This window comes from Beta vulgaris, chromosome 5 (assembly GCF_026745355.1).
Source record: "Beta vulgaris subsp. vulgaris cultivar EL10 chromosome 5, EL10.2, whole genome shotgun sequence".
Taxonomy (NCBI): Eukaryota; Viridiplantae; Streptophyta; class Magnoliopsida; order Caryophyllales; family Amaranthaceae; genus Beta; species Beta vulgaris.
In genome coordinates, this window is record NC_079206.1 from 48,593,315 (window position 1) to 48,615,716 (window position 22,402).

The 22,402-nt window shown below is 33.5% G+C and overlaps 1 protein-coding gene across 1 annotated transcript; it reads left to right on the top strand.

The window, feature by feature from the left end:
- Window positions 1–8,032: 8,032 nt before the first annotated feature.
- Window positions 8,033–8,503, top strand: LOC109134923 (uncharacterized mitochondrial protein AtMg00240-like). Its single transcript, XM_019249339.1, has one exon. It carries the CDS (start codon window positions 8,033–8,035, stop codon window positions 8,501–8,503), a length of 471 nt encoding a protein of 156 aa, XP_019104884.1.
- Window positions 8,504–22,402: the final 13,899 nt, after the last annotated feature.

Below are 22,402 nucleotides of genomic sequence, written 5' to 3' on the forward strand. Positions count from 1 at the left end.
GCCTGAATGTTCAGTACACCATTGTATAGCATTCTTTGAGTCAGACTCAATAATGTATTTGCGTTTTTGAGGCGTTCACAAGACAATGTAATCTTTACGTCCCTTAGAATTGCAAAGACCTCGGATGAGTTGATCTCCATGCATGGAATAGGGCTAGAGAAGAGACACACAAATTGGCCGTTATTACCTCTAAGGACTCCTCCTACAGCCGCACGAGAGAGAATAGGGTCAAAGGAGGCATCGGCGTTCCATTTTAAGTGATTTATTGGAGGAGGTGCCCATGGACTAGGATTTTTGATCACTGCTCGAAGGGGTTGCGAATCGATGCGACAGTTTCGAAGGCATTGGGGATTTCTAATAATGTCATCACAATTGTAAGGGAAAGAATTCCCCCATCCCTTGATCCACCACCTAAGACGAAGAAGAATCATTTCACATGGTTTTTTCTACGGAGCATGATATTGGGTGCAAATCAACTGGGACTCACATACCCTGGGCCCCAATCGGAGCTTAAGGAAAAAATTGAGGAAATCCTATCAAATCAGATGACTGACTGGCAAGCAAATATGTGAATGTGCAGACATCGATTTAGTTAAAGATGCCTTTTAAATGGGCCCCAATCGATTCAAATGGGTCCCAATCGGAGGGGTGTGAATGGTAAGCAATTTGTTGGAGCATGATTTCCTCAGTTTTTTCTATGCATCTTTAACTAGATCTTCACTGAATGTGTTATAACTTTTTTAATATCAATACCCTTACTGTAGATCATATTTTTCATCTTCCAAATCATACCTTCCCTTGAAACAACCATAAAACCGAGCAAAAACAAAAGAAAGAACAAACTTCTACCAGATGAGAAGACAAAACCTTTATTGAAAAGGAAGATCACCGCCTCAGGACCACCACAATCAAACACTTTGCCTCACCCAGGGCCATTCCTGAACCATTTTTGGCCCGAAAAAAAAAGGGCCCCTAATATATTAGAAAAATTTATTTAATGATTTTTTTTATTAAACTAATCCATAAACCAAAGTTTTTCTTCCTAACAGAAACATGAACCAAATATATACCATTACATTATTACAAAGAATTGAAAATATATCAAAATTTAAATTACAACTAAAATTAGAATTGCACTCAACAAGAAAATAAATATAAAAAATCAGATTCAAAGTTTAAATCTCACTCATCAATTAAAATAACATTATAAATTTAATATCAAATTAAAGTATCAGTTAGCAATTTTAAATAAGTATCAAGAAAGATTAAAAATAAAATAATAATTTAATATTTATATATGCCCATAAAAATTATAACTTTGTTAAATTCGACTTCTTTTTATTTTTAAGGCATTTATATATGCCCATACAATTATAACTTTGTTAAATATGTGAAAATTTGAAATGTAAAGAGTAATGAATTTTTAGATGAATTGAGATATATGGAGGAGATAAAAGAAGAATGTAATAGGTGCTTGTGGCAATAACATATATTCAGTTAACAAGATAAATTACAATAGTGAAAATGAGGAAATAAAAGATTATGGGAGGTGGAATTTGGAAGCTATCTTTATTAGAATTAATTAAGCCTTTGACTTATTAAAATTAGTGTCTTACACTCTTAGGTGGTATCCTTGGTAATTGAAGGAAGTTGGAGTGTTTCCCGCATGATTCGTCATTTGCCAAGTATGAAGTTTGTTTTTATTTTTAATAATTAAAGAAGGCTTAATCAGAGTTCTGAAGATTGGGCCCTGGGCGGGTGCCCTGCCGCAGGGTCGGGCCTGGCCTCACCTTCACTAATCGGAATATATGGGAAGGAAAAAACCACAGCCCACAATCTAACAGAGCAAAAAATGAGGGCAAAGAAAATTGTGGGGATGAGGAAATAAATCAGACGAAAACACAAAGAAACAGACAAAAGAAAAAGCACTCGAATGGATCGGAGACACGCCTTACACCAACCGTACGTGAGGCTAGGCGGCGGCCTCCCCAAAGGGGTTTTTGAGATAGAGTTTGGGGCTTTTTTTCTTTGGAGGGGGAGAGAGAGAAATTTAACTTACGTAATAATATCGTAATATGATTTAAAAGGTTGAAGGATTTTTGTTGTATAAAAGATATGAAATTGGTTTAATATAGGTTAAAATAATATATGTTAAAACAAGTAAAATTACATTTTGTTTCAAACTTTTGTTAGTTCCCTCAAGAAAAACTTTTGTTATTTAAAAAAATACCTGAGAATTACCACAATGATGTCGTATAAATAAATCATATATAATATTATATTCGATTGAATTTGGGTTGAATTTATTTCACCAGGGCACATAAACTCGAGGATATTTGTTTTTAAAGGGGCTTATATTTCAAAGCTTGTGGAAATATATTACAGAATATAATAAATGACCTTGGCCTTGTTTGCTAAAAATAGGTTTATGAGGTAAAATTAGAGGTTTGAACTCATATTAGAAGAATTTTTTTGATAGATTGTCGATCACCATTTTCATTCATTAAAAGGTTCGGCGCCAACAAAACAAAGGTCAAAGCCCATTAGTGTTACAGTTCAGTCCATAATTTACAAAAAATCGGAATTGGCTACCATCCTTACAACTAAGCCAAGATTTCTGAAGATCTATGAATTCCTTTCTTGGCCATCGAATCTGCCACCATATTTGAGTTGTGACCTTTGTGCTTGATGCTTATGCTCGACGGATATTTTTTTTCTCCTTATGAAATTGAGGATGAAATTCAGATTCCAAGGTCTTCCCTCATCTTCAATTACACCATTTTACAGTATTGGTTGAATTTGACTCTAAAGTGCAATAACCCTTTATTCGATCGCTATTCATAGATATTTGGAAAGCACCGCGAATAGCAATGACCTTGGCAGAGTTTATCTCCATTTGGGGGATTGGAGTATAAAAGAGGCACATAACTTGCCACTAATACTATCCTGCAAAACACCACCAACTGTTAATTTGTTTGTTCCCGCATAGAAAGACGCATCCACATTCCACTTTAACAGGGAGGAGGGGGTGCACACAAACCCAAGACGGTGGAGATTTGAGTAGGTGAGAGATGATGCAGTTGGGCCGAGGGGTTATACCAACTAAGATATTTTGGATTACGGATAATACTCCTTGTGTTTCTTTTTGATTTACTCACTTCACTTTGGGAGAGAACCAAAGAGGAGGTACAAAAGTATAAGAGATAAACTGAAAAGATGGAGAGAGAAACTGGAAAGTGAAAGAGATGAAGTACAAAGTAGGTTAAAATATTAAAAAATTGATGACATGGGTAGAGAGGACAAAGTAGATGTGACATGTTATCAAAAATAGAGAAAAGCAATAGTGTGTAGTTTAAAAAGAAACATACTAAAAAGAAAAGTGTGTAGATTACAAAGAGACGGAGGAGTATCATTTGGGGAGTAAGCAAGGGAATGTATCATCCTAACCCCTGATCCACCAACTCATTCTCAACAACACAAGGTTTTGAAGATCATGAAAATGTGCAGCTTTACTATTGAATATTCGGTCATTCCTCTCTTTCCAAAGAGTCCATATTATGATGAAGAAGGCGGCACACCAAACCTTTATGAAGGATCTATTTTTGGACTCGGATTTCCGTTAAAGAAAATTTCCATTAAGGAACCATAAAGAGGGCCACATTCCTTCCATATAGATAGCCAACAAGAGCATAATAACCAGGTCGTATTACATTGGAGCAATAAGTGATCACAATTTTCAGTTGATGTGTTGCACATAACACAAGAGTTCTCGCTCGGATTGGGAGATGATACCAAAGGAACAGAGTTTATTACAAGTATTGAACTTATCGAGGAGGACAAGCCATGAAAACACCTCAACTTTGGAGGTAGCACCTCATGCCAATCCCCTTATAGTGTTCTAATTGAGAAGAGTGCTTTGTAATTTCAAAGCATAGACATTTTGTTGAATGTTAAGCACTATCCACTCTCTCCCCTCTTTGGTAAAATATTGCTGCTACATATTAACGGCTAGGTAAAATTGTAAAGCCATCTATTACCACCCTTTGAGGGCATAGCTCAAGGACTTTGACAAATTAGCAATATGTAATGTGAAAACTGTAAAAAGAATAGCTCTTGTACTAGTATAAATCGAAGTGTTATTTACTTGGAGCATGTGTAAACTGTAAAAAGAATAGCTCTTGTAGTAGTATAAATCGAAGTGTTATTTACTTGGAGCATGTGTGCCCAACAACCCTTGTAAGATAGCCGTGAGTTTCATTTGTAAGATTGAAACAAAAGAGTTAATGTGTATCAATTGCAAGTGTCAAAGAGTATTCATGTAGTTGTTTTCTACTATTATATAATAGTAATTGGCTTTAATACTTTGTTCTTTCTCTAACAATATGTGAGCACAACTTCACCCATATAATACTTTTTGTTAGTCTTCCACAAATTACCCCAAATTATCCTACAATTGGTATCGAAACCATTCGTACCGTTAAATTTTTCGAGACAATTTTTTGGCAAATATCGGTATCGCAACGATATAGTGAAAAGTACTTTTGACTATCTTAATGGTCGGGGACTGTATTGCGAGGTGATTTTCCATTAGTGCATAGTCCGAGATTATGAAGCTTATTGTTCAGGGACCAAGCTTACTTGTGTATTGCCGGGCAACACCAAGTCACAAATGGCGGACATTACTAGTTCATCTAGTAATATCGAGAAACTCAACAATGGAAATTACAGTACGTGGAGCACACGTATGCAATTCTATTTGTTGGGATAATATCTTTGAGGTATAGTCGATGGTAGTGAAGTTACAATACCAACCGATACAAAATAGTTAAAGAAGGGGAAGATTAGGGCCGGAAGATCCATGTATGTGCGAGTATAGCAACCGTCGAAGACGAGTTGCTATACCGCATCAAGGATGCGAAGACACCCAAGGAGGTGTTGGACACCCTTGCAACTTTGTTGTCTAAGAAGAACGATGCTCAACTTCAGCTGCTCAAGATTGAGTTGTTGTCGATCCAACAGATTAACATGATGGTGAACCAGTATTTCACTATAAGTTGAAACTTTGTGTGTGCAAATCACAAAGTTAGATCCTGAAAAATCCCAACATAGAGATGAGGATGCGCAGGATTATTGTCCGTGGCTTAAAGCCTGGATACAATAGTCTTGTCACGGCTATCCGAGGTTGGGCTACACAACCATCTCTAATTAAGTTCCAAAATGTGTTAGAAAACTAAGAAGCACTAGAAAATCTGATGTCATGAGTTTTCGTCAAGGATGAAGAGAAAGATCTTTTCGGCAACAAAAAGTTAAATAAGGGAGGTGATAAGACATGCGATTCGAGTAATCAACCTGGCAAGTCAATCAGACAATCAGGGGGATTAACGCAGAGGAGGATTCCATAGAGGGGGAGCTAGACAAGATTGACAATAAGACGAGAAGGAAGAGAAAAATCAAACACGGCGAGATGACGTGTGTTATAACTACAAGAAGAAGGGACATATAGGCTCTAGACTCTTGGTCCAAACTTATAGAACGGAATGTTGCAACTTCGGTGGAGCATGAAAGCCGAAGTGAAGTCGAGTGGGATGCACAAGCATCCTATCTTCGACATGGGGGTAGTGTCACCCAGCAACACGGAGCCAGAGGAAGCTACTCTTGTCGTAGTCAACTACAAGATGATCAATTATAAAGATGATTGGATCATCGATTCTGGTTGGTCCAATCACATGACTAGAGACAAAGAGAAATTTTTGAGCATGTCTGAGTACAAGCGTGGTCGAGTTCAAATAACTGCAAACAACTCAAAGTTGGCAATAACCCATATTGGCAAGGCCGTGGTGATTCCACGATTTAACAACAATGTCTACCATGTTCTTAGTATGACGAAGAACCTGTTGTCAGTTTCACAAATGACGGCATCCGGAAACCATGTTGTTTTTGGTCCTCGTGACGTGAAGGTGTATAACACAATGGAAGGAAATTCTTCTCCTATCTTGGAGGGACGACGTCTTGAATTAGTCTACGTGATGTATGTTCAAACGACATATGTGGACAAGGTGAGGAAAAATGAGACAATTGATTTATGCCATACACGCTTGGGTTACGTGAGCTACAACAAGTTCAAGATGATGTTGAAGAAGTCAATGCTCGAGGGTCTTCTTCAACTAGATGTGAAGCAAGATATAGTTTTGGCTGAATGTCAATTTGGTAAAGTACATCAACTTCCATATGAAGATTCGAAGTTCAAATCGAAAAAACCTTTGGAGTTGGTTCACTCAGATGTGTTTGGTCCAGTAAAGCAACATTCAGTGAGTGATTTATGCTACATGATCACTTTCATTGACGATTTTTCAAGATATGTTTCGGTTGATTTCATGAAAGAGAATCTGAAGCATTTGACAAGTTAAAACTGTGTAAGGAAACAGTTAAAAAAGAAGTTGGCGGCAAAATTTGATGCCTACGTAAAGACCACGAAGGAGGGTATACATCTGGAGAATTCTCCCAATACTTGCAATATTGCAAGATCCGACGCCAACTCACTTGTTCAAATACTCCACAACAAAATGGAGTAGCTGAAAGAAAAAATTGTTACCTTGCTGAGACATGCAAGAGTATCTTGCACGCTAAAAACCTGCCACCATATTTTTGGGTCGAGTGTATGAGAACAACGACACATGTGATAAATCGATTACCTTCGGCGAGACTAGATTGTGTCTTACCATTTGAGAAGCTAAGAAAGATGAACCCATCAGTGAGCCATTTTCGAGTTTTTGGATGTGTATGCTACGTCTTTGTTCCTGAGCATATGCGTAACAAGTTTTATTAGAAGGCTATTTGTTGTATCTTTGTGGGATACGATGATCAGAGGAAAGGTTGGAGGTGTTGTGATCCAACAATCACATGTCACGAAATGTGGTGTTTGATGAAGCATTATCTTGGTGGTCACCACAAGATGTATTATTGCCAGACTCGAAGGAGATCGAGTAAAAGCTTCAAGAAAAGTTGGGCGAGAAAGACGAAGGTCAGTCTAGTCAAGATGGTGGTAGTCTTGAGATTGTGATATCTCAACTTACACCAACAGAAAGAAAAGTTCATGGCAAATAGGAGCACATCATAGAAATATTAAAGAAGGAAGGCCAAGTCAAACTGAAGATTTTGAAGAAGAAGAACCTCACTATCAGCAATACACAGGCCCACAAGGCAGAGAATGCCAAATGCAAGATATGCAAATGCTGCAATGATTGAGGATGTAAAAGAGCCAAGTAGCTATGATGAGGCAGCTCAAAGCAAAGATTGAAGAAAGGCCATGGAATAAGAAATTCAAGTTGTACGCCAGAACAAAACTTGGAAGTTAGTACCAAAGCCTCGAGAAGTTCAACTTATTTCGTGCAAATGGGTATACAAAGTGAAACTAGACCTGATGGTACCATTGAAAGGTATAAGGAATGAGTGGTAGCTCGAGGATTTTCTCCGCAATATAGGCTAGACTACGATGAAAAATTTTGTCCGGTTGCAAAAATTACTACAGTTCGTGTTTTACTAGCACTTGCAGCTAGTAATTCTTGGAAGCTTTGGTAGATGGTCATTAAAAATGCTTTGGTACATGGCAAGCTGGATAAAGACATATACATGGAACAACCTAAGGGGTTCGAGAGTCAGTCTTATCCACACTATGTATGCAAACCGAAGAAGGCACTATATGGTTTGAAGCTAGCACCATGCGCCTGGTATGAAAAGAAAAGCGGAGTTTATGTTACAAAGTAGTTATTCTGTAGCACCAGCTGATTCGAGCTTATTTGTGAAGGCTCAAGATGGAAAGTTGGCAATAGCTCTTGTATATGTGGATGATCTTATCATCATAGGATATTTTGAAGAGGAGATTCAACAAACAAGAGCTAATCTTTCAGTACGATTCCAACAGAAGGAGCTCAAAGAATTAAAACATCTTCTTGGTCTTGAAGTGGAGCGGACTAAGAATGGGATATTTCTATGCCAACATTAATATACCCGTGATCTTTTAGAAAAATATGGAATGGTCGATTGCAAACCTATGTCACCTCCGGTGGAGGTTAATGCAAGGTTATGTTCAGTCGAAGGCAAAGATCTAGAAGATGTAGCCATGTACAGACAATTGGTGGGAAGTCTTATCTATCTCACGTTAATTACACCAGATATTGCATATGCATTGAGTGTGACTAGTCGATTCATGCAAAAACTGATGAAACATCAAATAGAGGCAGTGCGTCAGATATTAAGGTACATGAAAGGAACCACTGACTATGGAATCCTATACTGCAATGAAAAAGAGTTTGAAGTTGTCGGATACTGTGATGTTGACTATGCTGGTGATCTTGACAACGCCTGTCAACTATTGGTTATGTGTTCAATCTGGGTTCTAGAACAGTCTCTTGGTGTACTAAGAGACAACCAACAGTGTCACTGTCAAGTACAAAAGCAGAATATCGAGCAGCAGCTGTGGCAACACAAGAGTGTGTGTGGTTGACGTAATTACTCAAGGATTTGCATCAACCAACTGATCGGGGAATCAAGTTAGCTTGTGATAATTAGTCTGCGATACATTTAGCGGAGAATCTTGTTTTTCACGCAAGGAAAAACATGTGGAGATACATTATCATTTTGTCCAAGAGAAGGTTTTACGGGGTGAGATTGAACTTGACCAAGTGAACACGGAGGACCAAGTTGCAGTTCACAAAAGGTCTTAGAGGACAAAAGTTCGAAAAGTTTTGGAAACATCTTGGTATGACCTCTAGACTATCTCTGAGAGAGAGTAGTCGTCGCGGGGGAGTGTTAAATGTTAAGCATCATCCACTCTCTCTCCTCTTTGGAAAAATTTTCCTGCTACATATTAATAGCTAGGTAAAATTGTCAAGCCAGCTATTACCACCCTCTAGGAGCATAGCTCAAAGACTTTGACAAATTAGCAATATGTAATGTGAAAGCTGTAAAAAGAACATTTATAAAAAGAACAACTCTCAACCTCAGCAAATTCCGACCACTCATATTAGAGGATTTTATTATTCAATTCTCTAATTTGAGTGTTTGATAAAAAAAAAAGGTTTCAACTAGCTCATTGAGCCATAAAGTTATCTTTGAAAAAGATGGGGAAGAAGCTTTGTGATATTAGAGGTTTGGAGATGAGTGGACTAATTACAATTATATCCTAAAGTTGTTAAAAATTACATTAATAAATAACAAAAGGTACAACAATAGATTATAAACATGTCCTTATTACTCATTTTACAAAATACATAGCAATCAGCTACTTACCAAACACTTTTATACAAACATCTAATACAATCAGCTACTCAAATCAGCTAGTGCAATTAGCTAACAGCTTAACAACTGATACAATTAGCTAATATTTAATAACTATCCGCTAATTGCCAAACAGGCCCTTGTTTAATATTCTCTCCGTTCCCAAAAGTTCTTCCTAATTTAACCAATTTTCTCTCACAAAAAGATTCCAAATAAGAATAAACAAAAAAAGGGAGTTGTATTTAGATATTGGGTTCGGACAATGTTCAGTGATAATTTTTAGTGTTGCATTACAATTTTCAAGATAATTAATGTCATCTATGAGGGTTGTCCATTGTTATGTACGAATATAATGTGTATGGTTTTTTATTCTATATCAATTTCAAATTAGGTCATTTAGTTCAAGCGTATATTTATTTAATTTTTGTACCTGTAGTTTGGTGGTAGGACTGTGGCATTGGAAGTAAGTTAGTAGGGGTTTGAAAGCTCGTAATAACCTAAAATAAAGTTTTGTACTAGATACAAACTCAGCAATTGCAACGGAGTCAATCTCAACAACTTATAATGGAGTCTCGCATATATAGTGACCAAGGTAATAATAATTAACATCAAATTCAATATTTTTTTGAACTTGAATATACAATCATTAAAAAAAAGTTAATCAAGCAAACGAAGATACAACAGTTGGCATTAAACTTCTATTACAAATAAGATACCGTAGTTTGCTGGTAAGATTATGATAATTAAAGAGAGACCTCTTATAAGCATTTGATAATTTCAAAAATTTTGTCATGCAAGAGACGATGTTGTGCCATGTTAGCACTTAGAATGGAGCAACAAGTGGCGACTTGCAATTTTTTTATCATATGTTTTAATAGTATAGTTCCTCCGATTCTTAATAATTGCATTTTATCTAACAATGTTTCATAATACTTGCAACAATTCACTTTTTGGTTAACTTTTATACCCAGAAAGCCTTCACTATCCTTGAATTATATGTTATTCACAAATGTCGCAAGTATTAAAGATTCGAGGAAGGGCATTGATTCAAAAATCTATTCACTAATGGGGCTATCTAGGCTCTAACGTTTCATCGCACTTGAAAACAACACATATATATAAATATAGGAAAATGGTATACATAGCCCTAAGGGTTATGTATAGGGTGCTTAAAATGGAAATAAAATATTGAATCAGGCATTTATTACCTCAATTGATGTGAAAATGTGTCTTGAATTCTTAAACCGTTTCCATTTAAAGAAATGTATTTAATGCTTATATGTAGCCCTTAGGACTACATATAACATTACCCATAAATATAATACTATTTATTTATTTATTTTTGATCTATGCATGTAGTTTGCCTTGCACGCTTGTGATGACATATTTTTACCCATGTATATATTTAGTTACAAATAAGTAAAAATTATAAACATTTGATATTTCGATAATAAGTTGGAATAAAGCTAACAAGATCTTATATGACTATATTCTTGTTATGTAAAAAGCACAAATAATAGCCAAAGTGAATTATGCGAATATATAGTGTCAAAGTACAAAGTATATATATTAAAAAACAAAGAGAGTATGATATTGTGTGAATCAGTTTTTGATTCTCTATATCAATTTTCTAATTTTATTATGTGAATGCAGTTCCCAAACCTTATAATCTTGATCCAAAATTTTTATTCTTTGAGGCTCATATAGTCATATTTAAGGGGAAGTAAACAATGCCTATATTTTTCAAGGCAAAAAAAACTTCAATGGTAACCCCATAATTGGCTTATGATCATTGACAAATAACTATATCCAATATTCAATTATGAAAATGTACTTATGAGGATGGGTGTCGTGATCGATGTTATCAAGATTGGGATGTTACTTTGAATCGCGGTGGTTTATATGATTGAATCAGCAAGGACTGGGTTTTAATATCCTACTATATTGGATAAAATAGTGACAATTATATTACAATATGGTAAAAGACTCATGTTAAAAATTTATACACATTAATAATGAGATAGTCATTGGAAAATGGTGATAGTACTAGTTCGATACTTTAAAATTATTGAAATAACATGCAACCAAAATCTAAAAAGAGAAAGATAATATGTGAAATTACTTTATGAACTTTTTATGATCGAATCGTATCGTAAAATCGTACTAAAATCCTACCATGCGAGTATTGTGGTTGGGTAAGATAAAAAAAAAAATCCTACAAAATTAGATTCTACATAGGATTCGGTCGGGATAAAATAATTGATATGAGGTCATGCTATCAGTTTATGGGCATGAAGTATTAGTTTATGGATTTATAGTGATAGATGTTACGAATTAAACTGATAAATGTTTTGGAGTAAACTAATAGTTGTTTTGGGTTAATCGATAATGTTATAGTAAAAACTGTTATATTTTGTGTTAAACTTACAAATGTATAGGTTAAACTGATAGATATTTAGATTGAACTAACTGTTGTTGGACTCATTTGATGTATCAATATATCATATATGTAAGCGTGAATAGCAATATAGCATTCGCGATGGAACTTTATAATCTCATAATTAAATTTAAATTATCTATGATGTAACTTACTGCTTTCTAATTCCATGAGCATGATCCTAAAGTCATGACCCTCGAAAAATTATTGCTTGCTAAAACAAGGAGATATTATAAATCCTGGAACAGCACTTACTCGATGAATATAAATTTCATTAGGTGGTAGATATTAGGAGGATATAGTCAAATAACATAATTTTAGTCATAACTAAAGCGATAGGGTGCGTGAGACAAGATATTAGTCTCCTCCATTCAAATTATAAAAGCAATGTTAGAATAAAAAAATATGAGCTTTAATTAGAGATTAAAGGTATTGTCACCTAAACTTTCCAACGTCTTCCTTAATTGATGATAAGAGATCTGTTAATTGATGAGTACTCCCTCCATTAATTTTAATCGGTACACTTTCTATTTTTGCATTATATACATTGCACTCCAATTTGACTATATATAGTTATTAGTTAATGATTTATATGCAAGTGCAAACATAGTTATTATGTCACAAATATTATTAAATACGTCTCAATATATACTTTTAGAATATTAATATTTCTATTTATTTATTTTTTACTAATTGATAATAACTACTAGTAATCGTCATATTCTACTTAAACAAACAAATAAATTAGATTGCATTGATTAAAAAACCAAAGCTAGTATCTGAAAAAATGAGCAAAAGGAAGAAAAAAAACCCTTCTTTTATTTAGACTATTCCATCACAAACTACAAAGTATATTAAAGAAAAGGTAAGTCACTAGTACAAATATGGAGAAATACCATAAGGTAAACCATCTAATAAAATAAACATAAAATAGGCAGATATTAGTATGTCAGCTTTGATTGTTCATATATTTCTTTTACATATATATCAAGGAATATAAGTTTATGGAACCTTATATAAAGTGAAGTGGGTGTGGAACCTCCCATTTTTGCTATTTGACATATGAATGTCTAACCGCTCGTAGGTTCAAGATCACTAATAATTTTCAGATTTTATAGTTTAATGAATGTAAAAGTCATATAATATAAGAGATATAGACCATGTTTGGCAAAATGGCTTTTTCATTGGATTTTAGCTTTTGGATTTTCAATTTGGTCAAACAGCCAAAAAAAAGTGTTTGGTTATTGGCTTTTTGATTGGCTGAAATGCTAGCTTATAAGCCAAAATGAAAAAGATACATGGAGTAGCTTTTGGCTTGTTGGCCCACAAAATTTCTAACAAAAACAGCCAACAACAACAACTAATTTTACCGACTACTTTTGCAAACAGATGGCTTAAATAACCAACTCAAAAAGCCAATACATACAACCAATGCTTCCCGTCAGTCAAACAGGCCAACTAAAACAGCCAAAAGCGAACAACCAACAACCAATTGTCAAACAACCCCATAGTGAAATTAAAATTAGTCATATTTATACTAAATATGTTAATTTTGAAAACTGACAATTGTAAATTGAAAACTATATTTTCCAATTCCAACATTTTAGTTTTTAACTTTAAAAAAAAATTGAAAACTTGATAAGGAAAAACAAATAGGTCCTAAACATTTATCGTTTCTCTGTTGTTGATAACTTTTTGGTCATGAAAACCAAGAACTAGCTACACCAATATCAATATATATGGACAAAGCTACATGCACCTACCTAGTTCATGAAAAAATTGTCTATCTAGTTGATCATCCACCCATTAGAAATAGACATTAATAGTTAATAATTATTTTTAATCGTTTATTTCTAGTGAATAGTCTACGTAATGGTTAGATGTTCTTTTTTCTTTTTGAATATTAGTGGGTAGATGTATTAAGATCCCTAGTTCACTATGTAATATAGTCCATCATTTTAGGCGGATGATTTACTCAATATTAAAGTATATATATTTGATGTGCGTAGATTATTTAGTGGGTAAATTAATTAGGCAAAAATATATCATAATGTATTTTTATTTGGGTAGATCCTATAAGATAAATCAATTGATTTTTTTACTAAAATCCTATACAAATTTTTTTTTTTGGATGCTCATGCAATTTTCTTTCTTGATGGGCGGAAAAACTGCATGATAGGTTGATAGAACATATGGATACGTCTTCCTCTTAATGGGCGGAAAAATGCTTTACTATTAATTTCCAATACATCTTTATAAAAACTATTGAGATCCACTCAATAACTTACTATATGATGTCATAAAGGGCCAGCCAGGCACTTTGCATTGACATGAATTGAACCAGTTTATTGTCTTAGTATTGAGATATTGTAAATTGGTATGTGCAATATAGTAGGAGTAGGACCCAATAATCAAATCATGCAACGTAAAATGCAACTTTATTGATTTATTTTGTGAAAAAATATGGCTAAGAAGAAGAGGAGGGGCAAGATGGCAGGGTGTTCTTTTTGTAGGGTCCAAATGATCAACCTCTCCAAATGATCCGATCGTTTATTATGCCTAAAAAGCCATGCCCATTAAACATCTAGATAACGTTTATAAAAGCATGTTTATTGTCTTGGGGCTATTTCTTTATTAGTGGTGTTTCAATTTTGTTGGAGTCATTTATATACGCTAGATTATGTTTAATTAATTATGTTTTGTTAAAGCAATTTTTAGTGATGAAAGAGATTATTGCCTATTGAAATTATTAATGCCACTAACCAAACCAATATAGGGAAGGTTGTCTTCTTATTAATCTATATATGCATCATTATTCTTATTATTAACATAATAAGAAATATTACCTATTTTATTTTTATTATTTTATGAGAGTTAGGTGGGGAAATGGGAGGAGCCCTATCCTTATCTATATCTCTCTTGATTAATAATGGAAGTGGTGTTTGTAGATTTGGAGGTTGTCCAATCTCACTATTGAAGAGTGATTGTATTCGTAAGGAGGGGCTATGAAGCACCACTATATATAAAGCTTCATTCCTGATAAAAGCAATGACATTTAAAGGAAGAAAGAGCTTCTCATATTCGATGACAAAAAAATTTCACATACTTATTACTTGCTTTTTTGTTCTTTTATATTTTTCTAACAAATTCATCCCTCAAAGTTTACAAACACATCAAAAATTCACTCAAGTTGTTCTAGCTTTACAGTCTAGAATCTAAAACAAATCTATTACATTCAATTATCGGAATCACTTTGAACTATTTGAAAGTTGTGCCACGCTATAATATTCACCCTGCATTGCATTATTGGTTATAATATTCAACAAATTATATGTTATAATAGAATAGTAATTACGATTGGTAATTACTTTCATTCAAATGTAAAACAATTAATGAAAAAATGTATAATATGTTTCAATATATATCTAACTTGCAACACCTCAAGTTCAACCAAAGCCGATGTTCTATTAATTTATATTTTTTTTTACAATACAGAGGGTTTATATATATATATATATATATATATATATATATATATATATATATATATATTAGGTATTATTGAAAATCTAAGTGAGAACCACTGAAAATGAGTAAATATTTCACAAAATGAGGAAAAAAAAAAAAAAAAAAAGCAAAATTATAAAATAAGTAGAAAATATTAAATGATCACAATCGAAAATTGAGTAAAAATATAAAATAAGAAAAACGTTAATTGAGCATAACGACGTTTGAATGAGGATCAAATGTTAAAAGAGCAAAATATAAAATGAGCAAAAACGTTGTGAAAATGAGTAAAATCTTCGTAAAACAAGTAAAAATGAGTGGTTCTCATCATAAGGTATATTTACACACACACGATTTACTCAAATTATATATACTATTAGTTTAGTATTACCATATTTCATAGTACTCTCCGTTTCCTAAAGATCTTCCCTCTTTCCGTTTAAGTGCATTTCCAAAAGATCTTCCCTCTTTTACTTTATTCCTTATTTGGAATTTTTTTCCTTTTTACCCTCTCATGTCCCTATCATATGGTCCACCATTACATTATTAATTCAATTTTACTCCCTTTCTCTCTCATACTTTAATATCTTTTTATTTGTTTATTCATCTTAACCATTTTCTCTCTCCTACTTTACCCACCCCATATACCCCACAGAAATGGATCCTCCTTGGTATATGTAGGAACAGTAACAAGGAAGATCTTTAGGAAATGGAGGTAGTATTTCTCAAGATGGTACCTCCGTTTCTAAATAATAGTCACACTTACACTTTTTACGCATGCCGATGTACTACTTTCAGCATTTATATCTCTAATTTTGTAATTGTAAAAAGTATAAAAAGTCGATATTCTAAAAGTACATATCGAGACGAATCAAACAATTAAGACCCCACATGACTATATTTTCTCTTAACCGTAAATCACAAATGATAGCCAAAGACTCAAAGGAAAATTTGCCAATAGTATCAAAAGTGAAAGTGTAACTATTAAAAAGGAACGGAGGAAGTACAATAGTCTGACCTCGTTTAATTTTTTTTATTAATGCTCTTCGCTACACAACATCTATACTAATATATTAAAAGTTGTGGCTAAGAAAGTTTGTGTGCCACGTGGCACTCTCTTATAAGGCTCTAATACAAATGCTTTATTTCTAAGATAAACCTTCAATTAAAACATAATGCTATCACGACCTTTGGAATGAAAAGTGAAAGCTTAACCTTAAATCCAACATAACAACATTGTTTAGTATTTCAAAATAAAGATCAAAAGGTTTTATAATTATATCTTATTGAAAGATTTACATAAGTAGTTATATCACTCCTATGCATCTCAAAAACCGAGTAAAAGGTTTAATAATTATATCTTATTGAAAGATTTACATAAGTAGTTATATCACTCCTATGCATCTCAAAAACCGCCACACCAAAAAACGGAAATAGGTTTCATCTTGCAATAAAAATTACATTTATGTTTTTTTTGCAAATAATGCTTTAAAAGGTATTTTTTCGCAAAATTGAACTTATAAAAAGGTTTTTTTTTTTTTTTTGCAAATTTTACTTATTATAATTTGTAGTAGTATTGTTATTGAAATTATTATTAATATAATAATAATAATAATAATAATAATAATAATAATAATAATAATGTTATTATTATTATTGTTCTTGTTGTTATAACAATAATAATAAATATTATTACTTTATTAACATTATTATTTTTTATTATTATTATTATTATTTTTATTATTAATATATTATATTCTTATTATATATTTTTTTATTACTATTACTATCATCATCATCATCATCATCATCATCATTATTATTCAAAGATTAATTGAAAAGGATGTTAATTATAACATTTTTATGAATTCTATATAAATCATTCATCGTAGAAAAACATTTTTTTTCCAAACAAATAATTAGTATCTCCATTCCTAGTTATTGTTACTAGTTTGACTTTCAGATTTGCTAATTCACATGTTTGACTTTGACATTTTCATTTCAATAAACATAATCAATTGCCCAAAAGGAGAAACACACCCTAAAAATACCAAAGACCTCTCCCGAGTACTAATAGCAACTCTAATTCAGCATTCATATCTATTTCCATGGAATCATGTAAGAAAAGAAACATTAAATAAAGCATTACAATATAAATTCCTAGTAATACTATCTACTTATTCCCATAGAGATATTCACACTCTTGATTCAATCAACCAATCCATGTAGATTAAATTTCCATTAAAAACTAGACATACGAAATCAATTCAAATACCACATATCCCTAGTATGATAATGAAATAAACACAATTTAATCAAGTAAGGAAAACTACTCATATTAAACTGGGACTAGTGGAAAATTCATGCATCAAATATTACTAGGGTTCAACTTAACCCTAGATTAAGAAACTACTCACTCATGGTTGAATTAACAAAGCAATTGAGAAATAAATAAATGGACATAAACTCCCAACCGTTGTCCTCCTTGTGGGTTATGAGAAGAGAGAGTATAAAGGTAATATAAATTTAATAGGAGAGAGAAAAAACTTGGCCAAAAAACTGATGCTTAGCTCTTCATGATGGACCAAGAAAAAGAGGAGGAAAGAAGGAATTGGAGGAGAGATAATATATGGTGGGGTAGATGGAAGAGTGAGAAAGTAATAAAATAATTAATGACCAACAAACTTTAGGGCAACCATTGGTTGTGCTATAATAATAAATAGAGAGAGTGAATTAGAAAAACTTAGTCTTTTACTTAAATAAAAATCGATCTGAAGTAGCCAACAAGTAGATCTCACTAGGGGAAAAAACATAAAGGGCTGCGCAGGAAGGGCTGCGCTTTTCGTAAAAGCGCAGCCCTACTAGTGAAGGGCTGCGCTTATTTAAAAAAGCGCAGCCCTACTAAGCAGAAGGGCTGCGCTTATTTAAAAAAGCGCAGCCCTTCACTAGTAGGGCTGCGCTTTTTTAAATAAGCGCAGCCCTTCTGTAGGTAAGAAGGGCTGCGCTTTTAAAAAAGCGCAGCCCTACTAAGTGAAGGGCTGCGCTTTTTTAAAAAGCGCAGCCCTTCTGCTTAGTAGGGCTGCGCTTTTTTAAAAAAGCGCAGCCCTTCCTGAAAAAATTTGAAATTTCGGAATCGCGGGCTTTGAAATATTGAGCGGGATTCGTCAAATATATTATCTCTCATTCTCTCTCCTCTCTCACGTCCCTCATTATTCCTTTCCTCCTCTCTCATCCTCTCTTCTCTCTCAAAATCTCCCATAAACATTTGCGACAAAAACCTTGAAATGATTTGCACTAAACATGGCGACGGAGTCCGATTGCCTATTGTGATACCTTTTCGGAAGCGGATGAGCCAACGAGTCAAACTCACCGCTATGCTGTGATGTTTAGGCTTTTTAAGCCATCCGAGTTCGTTTAAGCCTCCAAATAGCCATTTTAAGTTTTTCCGAAATTTTTTTTTTCTTAAATTATGTATTTGGGTTTTGTTTTATGTATTTAAACATTATTAGGTTGTAGTTCTTGTATTTTCAGATCTATAATGTTCTTGTATACTTCTCTTTGTTTATATGTTTTGATTAATGTTCTTGTATACTTCTCTTTGTTTTGATTAATGTTCTTGTATACTTCCTTCTCTTTGTTTATTTTGATTAATGTTATTCTTGTATGCTTCTCTTTGTTTATTTTGATTAATGTTATTCTTGTATGCTTCTCTTTGTTTATTTTGATTAATGTTCTTGTATACTTCTCTTTCTATATAATTTCTTGTATTTTCATCTTTGTTTTGATTAATGTTCTTGTATACTTATTGTATACTTCTCTTTGTATATTAGTTTTTGTTCCTTTTTTTCATTTTCGTTTCATTCTTTTTATTGTTTTGGGTTTAGTATTTTCGTTTCGTTTCTCTTCTCTTCTGTTTAATTTCAAAAAATGTGAGATTATGAGTAAAAAAATGACAAAAAATTTTTTTTTTTTTTATTTTTTTTTTTGGTAGGAAGGGCTGCGCTACTTAGGAAAAAGCGCAGCCCTTTAGCCCAGAAGGGCTGCGCTTTTTCTTAACTAGCGCAGCCCTTCTGGGCTAGAAGGGCTGCGCTTTTTCCTAACTAGCGCAGCCCTTCTAGCTTAAGGGCTGCGCTTTTCTAGCGCAGCCCTACTTAAAAAGTGAAGGGCTGCTACTGAAAGGGCTGCTGTCAAAAAGCGCAGCCCTACATGCCTTTTTTAGCGCAGCCCTTCTTCATTTTTCCACTAGTGTCTCCAAGTTCAATAAGGGATTTTTTCTCTCAAAGCACTCTAAAACTGATAACTTAAAACCTTCTATCGAAATAAAACTTCTAAAAGGGTATTCATAATTTCCTAAATTAATAGAACAACTTAATTAAATCCCGTCAGGAAGCAGATCGACACGGTCGTGTCAACCTGATATTACAAAAAAAGTCGCAAGAACAAACGCCACTGGTTTCAGAAAAATTAGGCAACACGGACGTGTCACATATGACACACACACATGTCCTCAAGAGCTACAATCAGGAGCATTTTGACTTTTGGAAAAACAAGTGACACTAACGTGTCGAACATGATAGGGACATGTCACCTTCAAAACACGCTTCCAGTAGCCACTTCTTGAAGTCTAGCGAAACAACATGTCCGTGTTCACCTGCTTCAGCCCATGTCCATGCCCAAAATCTAACTCGAACGTCCACGAGAGATTGAAGATGTTGGATTAACCCGAAAAGTAGCTCAAACACAGCAAAACAACGCGTGAAGTGACATGGAACTAAAAAGAGTCAAAATAATGCAAGAGTTTACTAATTATTCTAAATTAAGCTAAATAAGACTTAAAAATGCATCTAAATTATGAGCTATTATTGACTTACCAATACTACATGAATGCGTTTTTCCTACATATGTAGAAAAATAGAGAAGATTGTATAGTATTGCAAATAGTGACTCTCACCGTATGAAAGTGATACTATAATTATGTTTATCTTTTGAACAATATTATATTTCTCTGAAATAAGGATCCACTAGTATCTCATTTCCCTCTTAAAAAAAGCAGCAACAAAAAGAATAGTTATATGTTTATCTTTTGAATAATGTTTATTGCGCCAATCTAAGTTTTTAATCAAAAATTCTCTTTCAACTAAAACTCCAGCTACCCAATAGATTTCAAGACAAGTATAATCTTGTATTCCAAAGTCAGTAAAAGTCAGACAGATTTGAGCACTTGAGCACACGGAAGTTCACATCTGGTTATGACCAGCCCCAGGTGGGAGCACCAAATTCCAATTTTACATTGTATAAAATTCTCACAAGTCACATTTTATGGATTCCACTTAGCTGAGTCTCCATTTTACCTTGCTGACAAAGTATTGTAGATCTAAAAGTATAAACAGGTGGCAAGCTGACAACGTTGCAAATATTATCATCAAACATGCAACTTATATGGAGTACAATTACATACCATTGACAATAATTTAGCTATCGATCGAGATATTTCCACCTAAGAGCATTTGATAGTGATACCATTTACGTCACTCAAAAAATGATTAATCTCCTTCAGAAATGTGGCGGCAACATATGCATGTACAGGTGAAAGCACAAATGATTGGAGGTCAGACATGTTTGATTACGGAAGCAATAAAAACACATCGCATCAATGGCTTTAGGTTTACTGGCTCTTGTACTATTGGCCGGTGATGTCAAGGTTAACCCTTAGGATGATTTGGTTTAATATATAGAATGAAAAATGAATCAAACAAATAAAGAAGAAAAATGGTAATGAAAATAATTATATTTATTGGATGTTTGGCTCAAGTCATGGAATAATGAAACGGTAACCATTAGCATTAATTAATAAATTGGAGGAGTTCATTACCACCAAGTAATGGTAATAGATTGGTGAGTAGTTGAACCAAACATGAAAAGAGTAAATCGGTAATTGATTTCGTTTCTTGGACCATAAAAATAGTGAACCAAACGAGCTATTAATTATAATAATTAATAAGCTAATTCTTCTAACGCCAATTTCTATTATGCATCCGGATAAAGTATGAACTATAAGTATAATCATCCAAAACTATTTTTCTTATATTAAGAGCCCGCCTTTTATCAATTGTTTGTATTGTGGAGTTCTAAAGGAGCAAAAACGTAGTTTTAAGTGTACTGTAACACCCCGATAATTCTCTCTTTTCAAAAATACTTTTATAATATACAAGTATAGAATTACCCAAGTATTATCGCCCGTGTGATCACGTATCGGCTTATTCAGAATTTTGCAACTGAAAACAATTAACCAAACTTTACCTTTATTATAACTCAATACATAAATAAACAAGTATTTAGAACTTAAACAATCTAATTTAGTCTACTCAAACAAACTTAATAATATATGTTCTTATTAATGCAGAAAGTAAAATATACTAGTTACACATTCTCTCCATTCAAGATTCCCAATGATGCACATCTGCGAACCTGTAATGTCAATGTTATACTGAATCTGCTCACCATAATGGATCATCACAGGATCAATAAGGAAAAGCCATAATCACAATCACAAACAAAACACGTAATCAGCAGAGCTGAGTACTACATACTAAAACATAAGCATTCCTAATATGATACTACATAAATAACATGCAGAGATAAATAATAATATAATCATGTAACAATCTGTAGATAACTTTAATTAACTGAACTAAACTATAAACATCTTCCTAATATTTAATGGAATAGTTATTGGAACTGAGTTGTCTTATCTACTAACGCCTTCACCTACGAAGACGAAATACGGGTGCTACTAGGCACTACAACGCATTTCAGATTGACGTGCGATACGAGAAACTTTTGCTAACTGGAAAAGGGATGGTGATCAATCCATTCCTGTAAAAAGTCATGGCTCGATCGCTCACCATGTACTCCAACTCCTAATGTCCAAGTTTAGACGTGCACCAGTCTGAAGTCTATAACTATTCTCGTTACACTTTACGTTATTTACATATTATCACTTGTTATGACACACATACAAGCAACACAAAAATAATAATCAAACAGTCACAACTGAACTTCTTTTATCTTAGGATTTATAAAGTGATCACAACTTACAATCCAAGAGTACTTTCTTTTTTATCTCAACTTTCTTATTTGTTGAACCTAGCCAACAATAATCTTACCTTTTAAAAGGCATAA